The sequence below is a fragment of the Myripristis murdjan genome, chromosome 24 (assembly GCF_902150065.1).
Source record: "Myripristis murdjan chromosome 24, fMyrMur1.1, whole genome shotgun sequence".
NCBI classification, from domain to species: Eukaryota; Metazoa; Chordata; class Actinopteri; order Holocentriformes; family Holocentridae; genus Myripristis; species Myripristis murdjan.
The window spans coordinates 23,719,312-23,738,952 of record NC_044003.1 but is presented as its reverse complement, the minus strand read 5'-3'; the positions used below and the strand labels follow the sequence as shown (position 1 = coordinate 23,738,952).

At 43.1% G+C, this 19,641-nt stretch overlaps 1 protein-coding gene across 1 annotated transcript in view; it reads right to left on the bottom strand.

Moving 5' to 3' along the window:
* Positions 1 to 19,641, bottom strand: part of plcb1l (phospholipase C beta 1-like) — a 133,229-nt gene that overhangs the window by 94,104 nt on the left and 19,484 nt on the right. The window contains exon 3 of the mRNA XM_030047527.1: positions 5,648 to 5,716. Coding sequence (XP_029903387.1) covers positions 5,648 to 5,716 — 69 coding nt within the window. The remainder of the gene's footprint in view (positions 1 to 5,647; positions 5,717 to 19,641) is intronic.

Below are 19,641 nucleotides of genomic sequence, written 5' to 3'. Positions count from 1 at the left end.
GGGCACAGACTGGAGTAGAGGGGGAAGGCGGAGGAGGTATCTGCACCAAAGTGTGAGATATTAGTTATACAGTAAGTTATACACATGAGATGGGTTGTGATGATTTGCTTTAGTGGTTAGGCTTGTTCTGGGGGAAAGGGAACATGGTGTGCAGGAACAGGCTAATCTGCCTGATTTAATAAAGAGACAATGCTGGATGGGCGATTTGGAGCGGTGTGCCCTGCCACCATGACCGGGGCTCGGCTGGCCAGGAGGCCACACAACACACGCCAAAATGATTTTCATAGAGCCCCACACAACATGAACTGATGGAAATTCTGAACACAATTTCTCCTTTTTCCCTCATATATAGAATAATCTTACTGCCATCAGTTTGTTACCTGGGAGACTATAGCCTTTATTTTCTTGTATGATCTAAGCAAACAAATTTGTCCTCACAAGCCAACATTTGAATTCACTCTAAAGCAGTCTTTATTAAGATGGCCACCAAATATCACACAAGTCCAAAATCTTTAGAATGATATTTCACTTTGGTAAAATGACTTTACTTTTCCCTGCATAGACCTCCTGCAGCTATGGTGAATCACCAGTGTTTGTCACTCTGGGCATCTATTTGATTGATTGGTTACCTTTATTATCTCAGAGGGAAAGAAAGCACTAGTACTGCTCTGTAGCCACCACTGATCGCTTTTATCGATTTCAATGAATCTATGAATAACTTGTTGTGTCCAGTGAATAATCACAACATATTTTTCCTAAATAAAAAACATAAAAGATGCCTAATAAAATGACATGATTGGGTGATGATTAATGAATGACTGATGCAGCCAGTGATGCGGCAGGAATAAACAAAGGTGCGGTTGCACATCCGGTTGCGAGCAAGGAGACAGACATCACACACAAACTGCATGCCGTTTCGCAGGAGACTGACACATTGAGCATTTCGTCAGCTTTCATTCAGAAGCAAAAAGTAGCCTTTACATTTGACATAAAAAATATTTGGCATACACTGAAACACCTGTTGATATCATTTGATATGATAAATTTTATCAGGATAAGATTTTCAGTCACAGCATCCAACCCTATCTGGAAACCTTTTTCATTTTCCAGAGGCAAATTCACAATAATCAGGGTGGGCACTAATCTTGGACGTTGGAGATTGCCCTGCTACTTTCACTGCACCTACACAAACACATGACCTGGCAGTAGCCTGGCAGTAGCCTGAGTAGCCTGCTAATATGCTTACACTAGTCTGGTGGGTGCACACACTGGGCCCAGTTGTCTGTGATACTCAGCAAAGTGAGAGTCATATAACCAGTAGCTTTAAGTTGCATTTGCATTTGCATTTTTTTTTTTACTTGTATGTAAAACATACAAACAACGTTCTGACACTCAGTAAGTTGGTGAAGGGCTGAGGTGCTGTGTAGACCCTCTGCTGCAAACACATGGTCGTCAGTTTGCCCTATACACGTTTTTTGTAAATATTTCTTTTGTATTTGGTGAGGTGTAAATCACACTAAACACACTTGCTTCACTCTATAGACCTTTGACTGTAGACCTCTGATGTGTTTTTGTCAATCAAGTTTTTTTTTCCTGTGTGCCTTCTGGCAATCTACCCTCAGCGTTTGTTGGGTGTGATATGGGAAATTAACCACTGTTAACTCCGTTCTTCAGGTGGACAAGCTGAAGCATAAAAACAGTCTGCCAAGTCCAAATAGCACTTTGCATTCTTTCCCTGCCACTGCCCATCCGAGTGATGACAGAGTGGCAGGTGCCAGCACTGAACAGCATAGCTGTAAAATCACCAACAAGCCTGTTTAGACACATTCTGTCAGCCGTGTAAAAATCACAACTGTCACAGTGAAGGAGACACCGACCGCTGCCAGTCACTTACTGGCCACACAAGGCAGCGTGTGAATACTCCATGATATCCAAAAATGCATTTGAAAAGAAACAAATTGATCAAGAGGCTACAGCAAATCCTTTGTTACTGCTTGTTTTTTTGCCCTCTGTTCTCTGCTATGCTGCCAATTGTTTCTGGGTATGAAGTGGATGATTATTAGTGCCGTGCTTTGTTTCCCAGACCTAAGGGTGCATGATTTATTTCTGGAGCCACCAGTCTAACAAAGGTTGTCTATTGCCACTCTGACAAGCAGGCCAATCCAATCAGGCTGAATGATGAGGGGGTGGACACATGCTAATTAGCATCCGCGGCCTGAACATAGAAGGAAGGACACTGTTCTGCTTTGTCTCTTTTTAGTGTGTATGTATTCATGCGTGGGTTTGTGTGTGTGCAGCTCCCTCTGCGAGCATGTGTACGCCATGTACTTGCAAGCGACTGTGCATGTGTTTGTGCGGCCTTGTCAGTGTGCCTTATGTAGTCTAAGTGTGTGTCTTGGCGATGACAATATATGATTAATAAGTGAGTGGCTGAGGCCCGAGGGCAGGGTGACACAAGTTCACAAGCGGTCGTGCAACAAACCCACACGCCGCGACGTGCCTGCGAACACGACAGTGCACTTTAAGTCTTAATGACAGTGCAGACAGAGATTCAGGCGGCCCTTCAACACAATATGAGGCAACTTGAGCTGCAGTAGGAACAAGAGCTCATAAGAAACAAGCCGAACCAGCCTTGCCATCTGGAGCCCATTTCGAGTCAGTCTGTTGAGAATGTGATTGTGTCTGGGTCTGATAATACTCGGCTGAGGATGCAGGACTCTTGATTTGCACAGTGAAAGCCCTTGTAAAGCTTCACCCCACATGTCATCACGAGCGCAACATCTCATCTCGTCTTGCTGAGTTTGTTTCCGGCAATTTGCATGAATGAATGAGTGGACGCACAAAGGCTGTGGCGGGAGCTCTTGAGTATAAAAGCAAAACATCGGATGACATACTAATATGAAACCAACCAACAAAACAAGACAGAATAAAAATGAGAGCGGTGTGTGAATTTTCCCCCTTTTGGCCTTGTGAACTTAGACACCACCTTAAAGGTAAAGCATGACTAATACTGATCAATATCACTGATTTTCACTGGAAGGCAGACAGTCAGATTCAAAATGTGTCACCATATGTTGCAAATTTAGCATAATACCGAGATCATTGTGTTTTTCCACATGCTCCTTGTGGGTTTCAAGTCGCTACAAGGTTTGGTTCATTGGCTATGATGTGCAGTCCAAAAAGTGAGGGAGCAAGAGCTAGAAGGCGGTAGTTTTCCAGTGCTTGGTTAAATTATTAACATAATATAATTATAGCCTACAAGGGTTTTCAGCTATATGACTATATAGTACTAAGTAGTACACATGTAGCTTCCATTTTCTCCATTCAGTTGCTAAAATAGTTAAAAAGAATTTATATTTTTTCATGTCTGTGACATATTCTACAGACACAGACATTAAAATTAGAATGAAAGGTGTCAGTAATGCAATGGTCCCTGTCTATTTTTGCTAAAAAACACGTGCCTCACGCAGAGAAAACAAGCTCCATGCCGAAATTCTAGAAATTCAACATGCAGCGAGGCTCGAGTCGTGCCTGAGACGCACTGTTCATGCAGGCTGTGTGGCTGCTCTAATCTGTTAACATGAGCGCCGGAATAAAAATCAGGAGGCACTGCTCAGGTAGACAGTGTGGCCCAAGCCTTAAGGATACCTGCAAAAACCTTCACACACTCTGACATGATCCTGGACAGCTGTAAAGGGGAAAAGCTTCGGAGGGAAGCCGTGACCAAAAGTGCTGTCAATTTACTGCAAATGCTGGGTGGTATTATGTCTGCTCCTCGCCGGACAGCTTCCTCTGACCTCCCATCATCTCTCTGCTCGTCCTCCTTCTCTCCTCCTGTCAACTTCAGCCTCTCGCCTCTCCCTCCCCTTCCTTCCTCCCTCCTCATCTTTCCTCTCCTTCGTCTCATCTCTGCAGTCTCCTCATCATTCTCCCTTCCTCTCCCTCTTCCTTCCTCTCCTCATTTCATCAACTCCTCAGACACTGCGTCTCACTTGTGTTCCCATTACAATACCCACAGTGCATCACTGCTCCACCTCCCAGTAATGGATTTCCACTGCTCCTACCATCTAACCTGTCACGTGCTCGCATCTTCTCCCTAGGTAGCCCCACTCTGTAAGCTGTTTAGAAATGCATGAATCCTCTCCGTGCTATTGTAGTGATTCCATCATCACTCACTCCCCTGACAGAGCATCAGTGCACAACCCCCACTCGCCGCTCCTGCTTCACACAGTGACGGCCACCAGGACCGCTGCTGCCGTGTAACAACAGCTCATCAGGAGAAAAAAAGTGTTGAGGAGATCCAGAAGCACAAAGCAAATTGAGTCATTTTGCGGGGAAATATGGTAGTAGAGAGGATAAGAATGCAGTTTAATATTGTAATCATCGCTCGGTAAGTGGGAAATGAAATGGCCTCAGCGAATCATATTAGGATTTGCAATTGCTCCAGAGCGCACTGCAAAAAAATGTTCATCTTCACGAGTCATTTCATCTCATGTTCAGTTAAAAATATTGTTTTGCTTAAAACAAGTGCATCTCAATTGCTTCCAAAACTAATGAACTCATTTCCACAAGTTTCTTGAGCCAAGTGTTATTTTCTTGATACTGGTGCATCAAGCTGCCTTTTTCTGCCTATTCATGCTTGTTTCCCGAAAAAATTCCTGCAATGAGTGAATCGCCATTGAAAACAAGTGGGATTATTTTACCCCAATGGATAAGACTGTTTTAAGAAAAACAACATTCTGACAGTGAATACAAGGCTCGTTAAGATGGAGATTTTATATGGCAACATCTATTGACAGCTACAGTGTGCCACACTGAAGAATGTGTGTACAAATTCCTTTCTCATCACTCACAGTCAACTGAATTTTAATTAGCTGTGAAATGGCAATTTGGACATCATGGGCTAGTGTTCTTTCCTGGGAAACAATCCATGTGCTTTGACTGCATGGGTTTGAATTTGAATCATTTTTCGTTGTCAAATTTAGTCTGCACTTCTTCAATTTTCTCTTCACACAACTGTCTGAAAGCTAGATGGAGGGTGGATAACACTCGCCTAAAACAACACAATTGCTGGTGCATTGGTGTGTCAGCGTGCGCTTACACTTGCACGCACACACACACATACATAGACACAATACAAACCATTAGCATGTAAAATAAAGCGTATTAAGGTTATTTGGCAAAGCAATTATAGTAACTACTGTATACCTCCCCAGACTAAACAAGATATACATAGAAACAGAGAGGCTATATGGATGCCTTATGCCACATCCCTGTGAGCTCACTCCCACTCTCCTCAAGTCTCTACACACTAGTCATAGTGTTGGATGAACCACAGTGTCCTGATGCACTTCTATTCAAATAACCTCCCCCACAGATCTCTTGGCTAGACGGATGCCGGCACTGTCTGATTCACGGTCGAGCCCACTCCCACTCACGGCTTTCATTTCCGTGCAAAAATAGCCACTCATAGAGCGTATCATCACCAAAAAGCCATCCTCTTTCCTTTCAGTGCATTACTTATGGTATTTTGAGAAGCTCCTTAAAAGCAGCAACGGTTTTTACATCACAAAAAAAAAAAAAAAAAAACGATTCTGCACATGGCATTGACAGGAATGCAATCATAAGGTCTGGACTATAAACTTACCTTGGGTGTTTTAGTGCATTTTCCGTTTCTGGCATCCTTTATGTGCGCAATATCCAGCAGGTCTGTTTCCTGTGAACGAGAACAAACACAGCTAAATCAGAAGGCGTTAATTCAAAGGCTACAAAGACATTCTGCGCCTATGGGAGTCATTTGGCAATTAAGGAGAAGGCAATGTTTCAGCAATGGGTTGCATCTCAAAAGCCGCCACCTGTGGCTGACTGCATTGTGTGTTTTGTCTGTGTTTGTGTGTATGTGTCCGTGCACAAGTGGTAAGGGACACACATTAGCCTCAATACTGAATGTCATGTGGGAGTCATTCAGCGTAAATAGATACATGTGTGTTGCCAAATGCCTAATGGCCACACTGTTATCCCACAAGAACACATAGTGTTGTGCTTCAAATTAGGACAAAGTGTATTATTCCCATGCGAAGAGATGATGAGGACTGGGTGGACAGTCACACATACGTCAAAACACACACACACACACACACACAAATAGCACACTACACTGAATACCAAAATAGGAGCTTAGTACTAGACTCTGAGGCTGAGACACATGTGTGACGTGTCAGAAATACAATAACACAAAAATGGGTTATTAATATTATGTCTTGACAGCTCACATCTCAATCATTTTTTATTCACAGTAGTTAAGTTTACATTGCTCAATAAAAATGATGGATCAGATCCCTACTTGGAAGAGAGCGCTGGCATCACCGTTGGGAGTGAACAACTGGTATGCATGCAAAACACCCCACCAATGCACACTATTATGCATGCTTGCACAAACTCATATGTGCTCTGCCATATGATGCTCTGCCATTATGCCGAGCCAGTTGCATGGCTGGGCTCAGCTGTGCGAGTGGCAGTCCGCTGGGCAGAAACACATAACACTACGCTATAATGAAACCGCTCTCTCAGTCAGTCCCCAAAAGACAAGACACGACGAGGAACATTTTTTTCATTTAACCAGAAACTTAACCAGGGCTCTTGGTAATTGCATCTTAAATATCACTGCGACTGCAAATGGAAACCTTGGCTTCACTGCCAATCCTTTACTGATAAAACAAAGGGAGGGGAGTTAAATCAGGGCTGCTTTTTCCATCTTAAAAATCCAGCGTTTCACCAAGGTACCAGTGAGAAGATCACACTGTGCAGAGGTACAGTGGGACAGAATTCGAAAACTGGAGCACTGAAATATTGACATCGCACGGCAATGCACATGGAGAATGTGTGTTACCACTTAATGTATGAGACAGAAGTGGGCAAAGGATTAATTTTTAAATCCAAGAAAAAAGGAATAATGATGTATCATTGCTGAGTGCAATTCTTGAATGAGAAAATCAGAACACATGGTTCACAAAAAAGCACCTTCCTGTGACTTTGGGTCATGACAGTTTGCTATAATACCTGATTTACGACGGCATTTGGTCCTCTCTAGCATGCCAATTCAGGAGAGGCAACCTCTATTCATCTGCAAGTGGACACACACCGCACATTTATCCATCTGTCTGCTCAGCCATCCATCCAACCATGCAGCTACCCATCCATCCATCAACCAGCTGCACTTCATGCTAATTTGCAAGCCTGTTGTCCCTCAAACAGCCACTAATGCAATTTGCAGTAAATACGCGCAAATGTGACTAGATGGAGGGCCCCTGGTACCTTCCTTCACTCACGACATCCCTTTATCAACCTGGACTATCTCTCCCTCCATCGCTCCGTCTCTCTGAGAGGGAGACAGCACATGAGGTGGAAAATTAACCAGAGTGAACTGTGTGTCCACTCAGCGTTATCAGGGTTAGACGCAGATCGACAGCAGCTTAAGTCAATCTCCAGCTGCAACCCTGTTATCTGACCATCTCAAGGTCACGGGTGACGGGGGAGGCAGAAAATTCCACCAATCCTTTCTTGCCATTTAGGAATATATATTTACCTCTCTGTTTCTCTTGGATTTTTAAAAACCTATTTTATACATTCATTTATTTATGTGTTTATTTTATTGCTTATTTTGTTCAGGTTTTGGGTGGTAATTTTAGTGTTTCCTTTAGGGTCTCTGTATGCTGGCCTTGCATAAGCTCCATTACCTGCTATCGTTCAAAGGTGGCTTTGATTTTGTGTATTCAGTTTATGTATTGATGTATAGACTCTTCCTTCATTGTGTGTGACACAAGGGAATGGGTAAACGCTGGATAACTGTTATCAACCAAATGCCATGAAACCAGGCTCATTTCGCTTTGCATGGAACCATTTACTAAACCTGAAATTATGAATTTCCCATAGGATGCTTGTTTCTTCTATGAAAGGTTATATTTAACCCCTATTCCAAAAGACTAGGAAAACATTTACAGCAACAAATTGGAGTCTTCCCTTGCTACAATAAATGGAGGCATTATTAGATAATAAATATCGGTTGCCAGAGGTCAGAATAAAATCCTTGCCACTCCTCTCGATGCAAAGCCACCGTCTCCAACTCTCCATATAAGAGGCAGAAATTAGAGCACTTCAATCTATGGCTGCAGTCCACAGGGACATGCATTTTCTTTTCTGAGGGTGGGGGAGACATTCAGCAGTGCATAGCATCAATTAGCCTGTCCCTGTTTGCAAAGGAGAGAGGCTCTGAGTCAAAGGTTAACGCCTCCAACGGGTCGGCAAATGCCTGCCTTTGAAGTCTCTTTAGAGAGACTGAGCTCCACATGGGAGCCCGACGGAGCAGCGGGGCTTCAGGAAGGAGCTCGGCAGTGGGGTTCACTTTTGTGGCCTCTGGTCCTGCTCGGCAACATATCCTAAGCTGATTCACTGTGACCAGTTAGGTGTTCAACTGTACCGCAGACTCATTAATGGTAAAGAAACTCGCATGTACCAACAAGGAGCCGCTCACACACAGTGTGAGACTAACAGGGTACATGTGTAGCCATAAACATGACATACAGAGACCTGTGTCAACATTTGCTGCAGTGGAAAAAGCAGATGCTTGCTCACTGTGCAGACGTAAGGAAAAGCTGATGCTGAGGTAATGTTGTTTTATTATTATTGACATAGATTTATCATTGCGCTGCAGTGCACAGAATGTTAATTAAAGTGCTGCATGCACTCTTCTTCAGTCTGTTTGTCCAGACATATGTTTTCCTGTTTCGCTTCTCTCATTTATTTACTACGACATCTGTTCTTTCTCTGTTCATTTCTGCCCCCTCTTTTTATTTATCTCTCTCTCTCTCTCTCTCTCTCTCTCTCTCTCTCTCTCTTTCTGTGTGTGTGTGTGTGTGTGTCTGTCTTTCTCTCTCTTTTTTCCCTCCCTCCCTCTCTCGGGGCATTTGTGCACACATCAAAACAGTGAGCAGAGCTGAGCGGAGCCACAGCCTATTAAGATCCATGGCACGTCCAGGAAGTGAGCAGGGCCAGCGGGAGAGAAAATGCAGAAATTAATGAACATGCTTAACCTGCACTGGCCCAGGGCTCTGGTTTCTGTGTCTGTTTGTCTATCTCTGTTGTGGGGCCAATCTTCATGCTGCATCTGCAACATGCTGCCTTCCTTTTACAAGTATACTCGTTCCTACTCCAAGTAGGAAGGAGGACAGCAGTTATCTTTTAAGTTTGTGATGCCCTACATAAGCATTTTTTTTTTTGCAGTGTGAGTAAAATTTACATAATGATTTCAACGGTCTGCCATGGGAAATTTATTGCTGATCTCTGTGTCATTTTGTTGTCAAATGGGCTTCTGGTGTAGTTTACAGGAGTCTGGAAGACTTCTGTTTATACTGGGGGCCAAATGGGGAGTAAAAAATTAGATGCAAGGCACTTTGAATAAAACACCCATTATTATAGTTCCACAATGAGGCTGGCAGAATATCTGATCAGGTCTGATGGTCTTGGATCAAAGAGCATTGTTGCCCTCTAGGTTAATAGGCTTTCACAGGTTCACTGGCAAGACGGAGGGAGGGTTGTGGGGGCGGTGTGTGGAAAGAAGGGATGGAAGGTTAGGGAAGGCTGAAGGGGGAGGTAGGAGGTAGGAAGGGAGCAGAGGATGGGGGAGTGAGATTAGGGGAGACTGACAGCCATAGGGTAGCTAGCTCATTTACTAGCAGTACGCTTGACAGCTTCCAGGTCCAAAACGGATGTGCACTCCACAGGGCTCAGGGCTTCTGCTGAGCAGCAGAGACAAGGAGCAAAGCAGCAAAGCAGCAAGGGCAGGAAGGTGGGAGGGGTGAATGTTCGCAGAGGGCAGAGGAGAAGTTAAAGACAAGGCCATTCTGTCTTTTGTATGAGGGCCAGTCATATTTTCACTTGCTGCTGTTTATCAAGGGCAGAGGTCTAAAGAGAGAGGAAGCACATCAAAGAGCAAATCCCCATAAAATGTCACTTAAACATCGGACCTAAGGTGGTAATAGTACCAACAATAACAAATACAGACCATAAGCCATTGGGTCCAAGCCTATAGGGCAAATGGTTTGATGATGCCTATCTGAGCTTGATTCATCGTTTTATATAGACTTTAAACCTCAAAGAATACTTCAGTGAAAACCCTGTTTAGATGGTCTAGTATTGAATTTAGAAAAGATAAGTCCCTTCCTGTTTGTGTGTCTTTGCTGTTAAAAGTTCTTTTGTATATCAAGGCCAAACAGTTCCAAGTATCAAAATTCAATAACACAGAGATGTTGAGAGCAAATGAAATGTGCTTTGTGTAAAATCTGGTAGAGGGTGAGGCAGCTTTGTAGGAGAAATTTTAAAAAATAATATCTATGCAAGGCTAGCTGGATGGTGGTGCTCCAGATCATGACCAAGTGTGATCCCTCACATTTTGGAATCGATCCCAAATATGTTTCTGTAGTTTGGCTGCTCTAGTGTTAGGCATTCAGGAATTGCCTCACTTTGTGTTTGCGCATCTTTTCCATTGATTTTGTCTGTGCACAATGGCCAATGGTTTGGATTTTCACTATCATGGGAAATAGCTGCAATCAAAGAAGTCCATATATGTGATGTACAGACCACCGGATCAACATTGTGGGAGGAAGAGCGAAAAACAGGTTTTGCACAATATGGTTGAAAAACAATGATGGCAGAAATGGAACTGCAATGCAATGGATTTGCCTTGAACCAAACAACCTGTGGCACAATTCAAATGTTATTGGTTAAAACATGAAGTGCTGGTCATAGCACCAATGATCAGGGTAATTTCTGTTGCTTGAATAGTGGAGATTTGAAACCTCTTTATTAAATAGCATTACTCCAGGACTAATGATCTCTGAGAAAAGCTGGTGAATTGCAAAAAGCAAAACAGGTCATAATATCATCTCACCTGCTGGAGTTGTTGGAGAGTCTTTTACAGTCAACTGAAGCCTTTTATTTGAAAATAAGAACTTTTGAACTAAATGTATGTGCCTTTTTTCTGGATACAGAAATTCATTGTAAACATTTCTGAAAGAAAAACAGCACAAAGTCCCTATAATATATATGAGATCTGCTAGGCTACCATTGGCACACCATTGGTGCACTGAGACACAGTTAATGATTAATTACAAGTGTCTCATGTTAAACTACGCATACCTTAAATCGGGGTGCTGGCCAATCAGACAAGCTTTGCACTGCAGTGCTGACCGACTGTGGCCTTAGGTGACAGAGACTGTTGGTTGGAGAATAACATGTCATTGTGCCCCAATACCCTCTAACAAGCTCTCCTGAGCCACAGTAACTTTAAATGATGCTTCATCCGTAACAATTAAATTGACCATATATCTAGTACTTACCGTGCACAGCCTTCAATCCCTGATGAAGAAAGCTTTACTCACAAGCCTTCATGATAAGGATATGTTCCAAAAACGCAAGCCATCTCTGATCCAATGGAAAAAATTTATAATTTTACCACAGCAAAAAGTTCTGTTTAAAAAGCTCACACTCTCATGCTGTATAATCCAAGTCTCCAATATGCAGTTGTATGCTCAGTTCTTCCCAAACTCAAGTATTTTCACTCAAATCTTGCTGCAAAAAACACTTCCTCAAAATCCTCTCATGCACAGTCATGAAGTGTGTGTGTGCACAAGCACATCCATCCAAGCTGTTCATCCAATGACAAGCACACGCTTTTGCACACACGCTTCACGACCGCACTCCTCATGACCATGAATGAGTGGATTTTCTGTGTGTCTGGGAAGTAATGAGTGTACGACTGGATACTAGAGACTTGGATTTGTACAGCATGATGAGTGCGAGCTTTTTAAATGGAACTATTGATAGTGTTTTGCTTTTCTAAAATTGTAAAATTACAGAGCCATGTCCCTCCATTGGAACAGAGATGTCTAGTGATTTTCAGAATATATGTTAATTGTTAAGGCTTGTGAGTAAAGCTTCGTTTGTCTGAAACTGAAGGCAGCACAAGGTAAGGGCTAAGTAAGAAAAATAGCCCATTTTTAGTGAAGTATCACTTTAAAGTGAATGTTACATGTTGTGTTGTAGAACTGCTTCGCAAGCCTTTTAAAGGACAATTCTGTTTCAATATACACCCATGAATAAGAATTCACTGCAAGTCAAAGAAAAACAACAGCAGAAATTTTGGATTTCTGAGTTGTTGAGCTGCATGAGAGTATTGCATAATCTGCTGTACAGCTGTGCTCTCTGGCTTGTACAAAAGTTTACAAAGGCCCATCGAGTCAGGGTCAATGGATGCTGGGCATGTATGCGCACCCCCCTTCAGTCATCAACACAACTATTACTTCTTTGGAACAAAACACACTACAGCCGTACAGGTGGTATACCTGTCCCTTTAAGTGGCACTCCATTGACACTCTGCTGCCAGGGAACATGTACTGTGTGGAGTGCAAATGGTTCATGAAGAGTTGTGATTGAACTGGGTTGAGAGTCACATCCACTCTGCCGCTCCACTCATGGGTTTCTTTAGAGCAACTCTGACAGCCCAAAAGTGATAAAGCCACAAACCCCCTCACCTGAAGTGGCTGACTACAGAGAGAGACTCAGATGGAGAGAGAGAGAGAGAGAGAGAGAGAGAGAAAGAGAGAGAGAGATACAGTTAGATACAAGAGGAAAAAGCGCGGGTGGGTGTGTGGGTGGATAGTAAACGGGCAAAAATATGTTTACATTCATTGTTGTGTGCTATTGTGCACATGTGCGCTCTTTAAACTGTGATACAAGTGTGTGTACACTTGCTCGTATGCATATGAGTGCTGTGCACGCATGTGTGTGCTTAACCTCTGCCACTGCAGACAAAGAGTGTGAAAGAGGTGTAAAGACTGGCAGTTAGCCAAGGTATAATGCACTAAGTTAGTCTCTATAGAGAGCCTTACAGAGGCTGAGTGCTGCTGCCTACCTGTCTGCTACCGGTGACCTCAGATGGCTCAGTGCTTACTTAAAGCCTACAAGAGGATCTATTCCAATTGGGTTTTATAATGGCTTTATTATGCAGTACACAGTGGAAAAAAAGTGGAAATGTTGGACAAAAAAGAGGTATGACATGCACCAAATGCCTTGGGCTAGATTCAAGTCGTTGGCATTGCCACCAGGGCGCCCCAGGGTCTTTTAAAACTGAGAAACTAATTCACTCTCATTCACTCACCAAAAACTGTTTATCAGCTGTTCTCTGCCTCCAAGTCTTTTCTTGCAAACAATTGACAAAGTGCTTAACAAATCCAAAAATTGAAGACAAATCTTCAGCGACATAACTGAGAGTCAATGCTCCATTATTACCAATGAAAAGGCAGTTTCCTGTAATGCTTTGAATGGATTGAATCAAAAGTGAAGTCCAACATAGCTGTTTCTTTCTCCTTCCATCCCACTCTCACCAGGTTCTGGACGTGTAAAAGCACTATCCCTCTCATCCAGAACAATGGACATCCTGACCAAAATGGACCCACATGAGCTCAGCAGGAGCCTCAAAATGTCTCAGTCAAAAAGCTCCATTAAATTTAAGCACCTCTAACACATGACAGCCAATTTTATATATATATATTTTTTAAATGTCAGCGCAGACAGCAAAGAAAACATCCACTTGCACATCATGTTGTGAAGGGAATAAAAGGGAAGTGGAGCGGTGCGTACTCTTGCTACAGCAAACCCTCATCTTCAGATGCATGCAAACATGGAACATAAATAGTGAATAACTTCCACAAGTGAAATGTAGGACTTACTGATGGTTTGGAATGGCCAACCTGAAGTGCAGTTTAAAGGAACAGTTCACCCAACATGCAAAAAAGGTATTTCCCCAATTACCTCTAGAGCACTCTGTCCATCCAGATAGTTGGTATGCGATTTAGTGAGGTTTCCAAGTCTGACGCAATCTGCCTCCAATAATTCAGAGGTGCATAGATACAGTTTTTGGTGTTCTTCAGCAAGAAGAACTCTGGCCTGTGGATTATACCTGCTTTTTTGACAGCTTGAACTTCACAAATGAATGACCGTCCAGCCCCCTCATACTGGGGTGAAGTGAACACCTCTCCAAATCACATTAAACAATCTGGATGGACAGACTCCACTTGAAATAAGCAGGATTTTGTTGTTGTTGTTGTTGTTGTTGTTTTGCATTTTGCTGCTCCTTTGAGTCATAAATGTAAGTGATTAAGTCATCCATGGTAAAAAAGTTGAGTCGTTTGAGTGAGGCTCCTGGCTGAATAGACTGAGGGAGGAGAAAGGGATTAGAGGTCAGGACAAAGGTGGGAATGAAGGAGGGGAAGTGTAAAGGAGAAATGGCTGTTTAAAAAAAAAAAAAAAAAAAGAAAGAAAAAACAAATAAACACACTGCTCATGGGATGGTGGCTGAGGCTGATAGTGGCTATCAGCAGCCGACACGCTCTGCAAAACAACCAACGAACACCGAGATAAAGACCACAGGCAGCTTTGTTCTATACGTCAGCACATGCACACACACACACACACACACACACACACACACACACACACACACACACACACACACACACAAACACACACCAGGTAATGCAGATACATACACAGGAAGATACACTGTGCACTGATTTTTATACAAGCTTGAAGACACACTCACTCACACACACACACACACACACACACACACACACACACACTCAACTCCTCTCTGTCATCAATTTGAAGTGTCTGCTGTGTTCACTCATTATAAACACTGGGGGACTGAGAGTGATGATGTGACCGGCTCTTCAGCTCACACTGGCCACCATTTTCCTTGAAGCGTGCTGAGCCAAATCACGGACACACTCACACTCGTACAGCGGCACACACATACACGAAAACTCGCTCGCTCACACACACACACACAATGACGGATGGAGTGAAGTGAGGGATACCGGGGGGAGTGTAGGCTTGTCTGATAGATAGCAGAACCGAGTGGGATGACAGAGAAAGCAAAGCCACTTCCCTCATCCGTCCATCATCCTCTGTTGTTCTCAGCTCTCTTTGTCGTCGTTGCCCCCCCTCCACCCACGCACCCATTCACCCACTCATCCACGCACACACACACACACACACACACACACACCCTCTGTTATCTCTCTTCCCTGCCTGCCTCCCTCATCCTGGACATCTGCCTCTCACTCTCACTCCTCTCACTTATCCCTCTCCCTGGACATCTGCCTCCTTCATCCTCCCCCCCTCCTCACCGCTTCCCTCCCTTTCTTTCTCTCCCCAGCCCTCTTGTCGGTTGACGACGGCTCACATCTTGTCTTGTCTATCCTCCCCTCCCTCGTCTCCCTCTCTCTCCCTCCCTCTCTCCTGTCTCTCCCACAACATTTAAGTCTGTTCTTCTATCTCTGCGGCTTCCTCCAGGCATGCTGTGGATGGCTCTTATCTGCTGCAGCGGTACACCTGAGATCCCCCTCGGAGATGTGAAGTGAGCGCTACACACACACACACACACACACACACACGCAGAGACGCACGAGCCCGCGGCGCACACATTCAGGCGCACGGAACGCAAGCAACATTACGACGAAGGCACACGTAGAGGCAAAAACAAAACACAGGCGGGATACGTGTACGCATCCGATCTGACGCACACGCACAACTTTTAAGCTGCCCGGCCTCGTTGTCTTGATTCAATCAGACAATTGTCTCACAATTTCCTCAGGGCACAGCTGCCACGTATGCACATATCCATTATATCCCTTGGAATTCATTCTGAAATGCTCAGCTCTCCATGTCATTGCAGGTTACAGGTTTTGCCTAAGAGAAATCCTTGGTATTTGAGCAATATCTAAATGCTACATTCAACCGTGTCACATCTCTCTATTGAAGTATGCGTGCTGAAAGTGAGCGGTCCGCCTGCAACGTGCGTGCTCTGAGCCTCTCCACCGAAGTCCTTTGAGAGTCAGCGCCAGTGGCAGGTACAGTAAAGCTCTGGCTCTCATCTTCCACATCACCACATTTAGACACATCCTAAGTGCAATCCACGGGCCCTTTGAAGTTAGGACAAAGAGGGCGGCTAAAAAAAAAAAATAAATAAATTTTTCACTTTCTTTCTCCGGGGCATTCACGTTCTTTCTTTTCTGAGCTCCTTTCTTTCATGCTCATGCTGCTTTCCCCTCTTTCTCACTCCATATTTTTTTGTTTTCACACCCTTTCCCTTCAGCAGCTTGATCAGCGAGCACGACCTCCTCTACCCACCATGAAAACTGACAAATACTGTGGGAGGACGCCAGGGGAGACCAGAGGACAGCACACTGGCTCTTGGTGGAAAACTGAAAACTCTCATTTATATTCCACTTACAGCAACACAGTCAACAGTGACCATGGCATCCGTCACAAGTGATGTAAGTCACCCAGGGAACGGTTTACTTATTTATTTATTTTTGGCATGTGTGATGTGCCGCGTCTGAGACATTGCTGCTTGAAGCCTGGGTGACTTTTTCAATCGCTTTAATTGACCTGGTGGTGGTGCTGTGGTGGTCAGGTTTATATTCAATTGCCGAACCCCAGTGTCCAAATCCATCATTCCATATTTTGTCAAAAACAGGACAGTAGAGGCTCAGAAACTGTGCCAGACGGATGAAGGGATGGAGCCCAATCCAGAGTCCTTTCCATGACATTCAATCATGAGAGAAAAAGCTCCTACCCAGAGTCTGTCCAATTGGTGACATAATATGTTAAAAGAATAAGACAGCTTTGAAGTTGATGTAAGGTTTATTTTTTCCACTTAGCTAGGGCTAATAACTCCCATAGACTTCAAGTCTTTATGCTAAGCTAACACAAAATCCTACCTATAGGAACTGAACCCCTAGACATACAGCGGTGAAAATGGTATTGGACATCTCGTCTCAGTCTGGATAAGTCGGAAAAAAGGTATTTTCCCCAAAATGTTGGAGTATCCCTTTAAACCCTTTCCATGGCATCTATCAACACATGGGACATGTCTCAAATATTTGCTTATTCAGTGAGTAAAGACACAGATGTAAGGACAGTGTGGGCCGCAGCATGGCACAGCGAGACCGGCAAATGGAGGAAATCTGCCAGAAAAGCTCCACTGCCACCTTTGCTTTGCCTTAGCTGCTGAGGTGCTGATGAAAACTAATTCACTCTGTCCCTCTTTTCCTCACTGTGCCTCTCTAATGGGCCAGGTGTTGTTCCTTTCTCCTGTCACGTCACTCTCCTGAGGAAGGCTCTCGGAGTGGAGTTGGTATTTTAAGTATGGTAAGACTGCCACGCTTCTTGTCTTGCCCCAGAGCACCTCCAAGCTGTTTAAATTTGATACCTTCTTATCATTTCGCCAAATTGAATTGACTTGAGTGGGGGAAGAAACGCGAATGACCCACATTTGTGACACACTTAGTTGCAGCAGCAGAAATACAGAGAACAGAGGAAAGAAGGAGAGGGAACTCCAAAGGAAATTTGGCGCTGGACAACACAGAGATTGCGTCTGAAAGCCTTCAAATTCAATCCAGCACTCGACTTACAGCAGTCAAAAGGCCACTGAGGAGTCAACTGAGGAGATACAGTGGGTCATGTGAGCGATGGGAATCGCACACAGCAATATGATGACAGTGTGCAGTGTGGATAAAATGCAACTGTGTGGATGGTAAAGCATTTACAGAGTGTGAACGCCTGGATGATGGGAGGTCATGGTTCAAAATGTGAGAACATCTGCCAAATCTTGTGGCATTTTTTAGCATTTTCTCTAAGCTTACTCTAACATTTTTTTATGTGTGTGTTGTGTACAAGTGTATGTGAGTGTAGATGTTAATAATCTGTAACATAAAGCTAGATGAGTAACTCAGTGTGTTGTTAATAAGATTTCTTACATAAGCACTCAGAGATGGGAGAGACGGCAGCCAGATAATTGCACCAGTACAGAGGAATTAAAGTGAAAAGCAGCAGGGCTGCATGAAAACCCTGAAACCACTAAATGAATTAAGGCCTTAAGCATCAGAAGCTCATCTAAGCTAACTTTAACGATTACTATTATCAAAGAAATCATAATACAAAGTGCACTCTGTATAAGGGGGCTAAATATAAGACAAGTCGAATTCAGGGTTTCTGAGAGTGAACACAAGATATGCAGCCCCTTCTCACATGCTTGTAAACGATTAACTAAGAAGAAAGAGCAGTCAAGGGAGAAAGAACTTGCTCTGCTCACTGTGATTATCTATACTTACCATCCCATTAACAATGCTACATCTGTCTCTCTGAAATGAAGTTAAAGCCTCTCCCTTCCAGTCACCCACTTGAGCAACTGGTCATTTGTTTACATACAGGAAGTTTTGTAGATTGTTAGAAAGCAAAAAAGCCTAATTGCTTATTAGCAAATGGGCCTGGGTGTAATCCATCCAAATGTCCCCATTCCTCCAGCAATATGAATTAAATAAAAATTATTGAGGTCTTGAATGAAAATGGAAACTCCAGTTTGAAAGTTTAGTTAAGACTGAAAAAGAGGACAAGCGACGCAGAAGGAAAATGAACAAAAAGAAAAATGAAAGCAAAGAGATCTCAAGCTCTCTGTATAATTAGCTCAGTAGTGAGCGTCATGGGAATTGATGCAGTGGCTCTAGTATTTGAATGAATGAGAAAATAAAAAAAAGATGAAAAAGGGAATAAAAATGAGAGTAGAGGGATGGAAACATACATTTTACATTACCCTTTTCCAAAGCATACTATTGTGTTTTATATATGTTTGAATGTATTTTTCCAATCTTCCAGGGAGTCTTTTTTTCCATTCATTTCAGTATAATACAAAAATCAACCATCCTTGATTTGGGCTAGGCAATTCATCACAGTCACACTAAAGTTACTTTATGGGTTTGTGGTATTTTAGTTTAATTCTTACATTGATTTGAAAAGACTATAGGCCTTACACATTCTGGTGCATTCAGATGCTGGTTAGAAACTGACTTCAAATCTGGCTGCCAAACAGCACTGTATTCACACACATTTTGGCTGGAAAATCAAACCCGGAAGACAAGCAATAAGCAAACATGAACATCATGAAAAGGATCATGTCGATTTGGCTTGTTCTTGTTAGGGTTAGGGTTAGAAAAAAAAAATGCCCATGACTTTGAAACCTGGGCACAAATAGTAACAGAAACTGCAGAAAATTTTAAGGCAGATTTTTCACCTAAACTTTTGAACTTTGAAATGCAAACTGAGTAAATAATTAAAGATAAAAACAAGTATGGTATGCCTTATAAAATGGTTGTTAGGAATGCAAGGTAAGAAGTGTAGCAACTGAACTAAACATATTATACAAGCCATAACAGAGTATGTCTCATAATTATAACAGAGGACATACCAGAGGTTTAATAGAGGTCAATTCTATGTCAATAAAGAATGTGTTGTCAATTATGAATTAATAAATCAAGGAATGGCATTTTGAGCTATGATCATACTGTTTGGTTACTTATTTCAGACATACTAGTGCCTGTATTGACTCCTCACACTGACAACGAAGCACTCACCGCAAAAAAAACAAAACACTAAAGCAATCCTTTGTTTGGAGGGGAATTGAGCTGGATTAGGAAACATAACTTACTGGCCATTATCCTGCTGCATTCACCCCGCAACAAACTG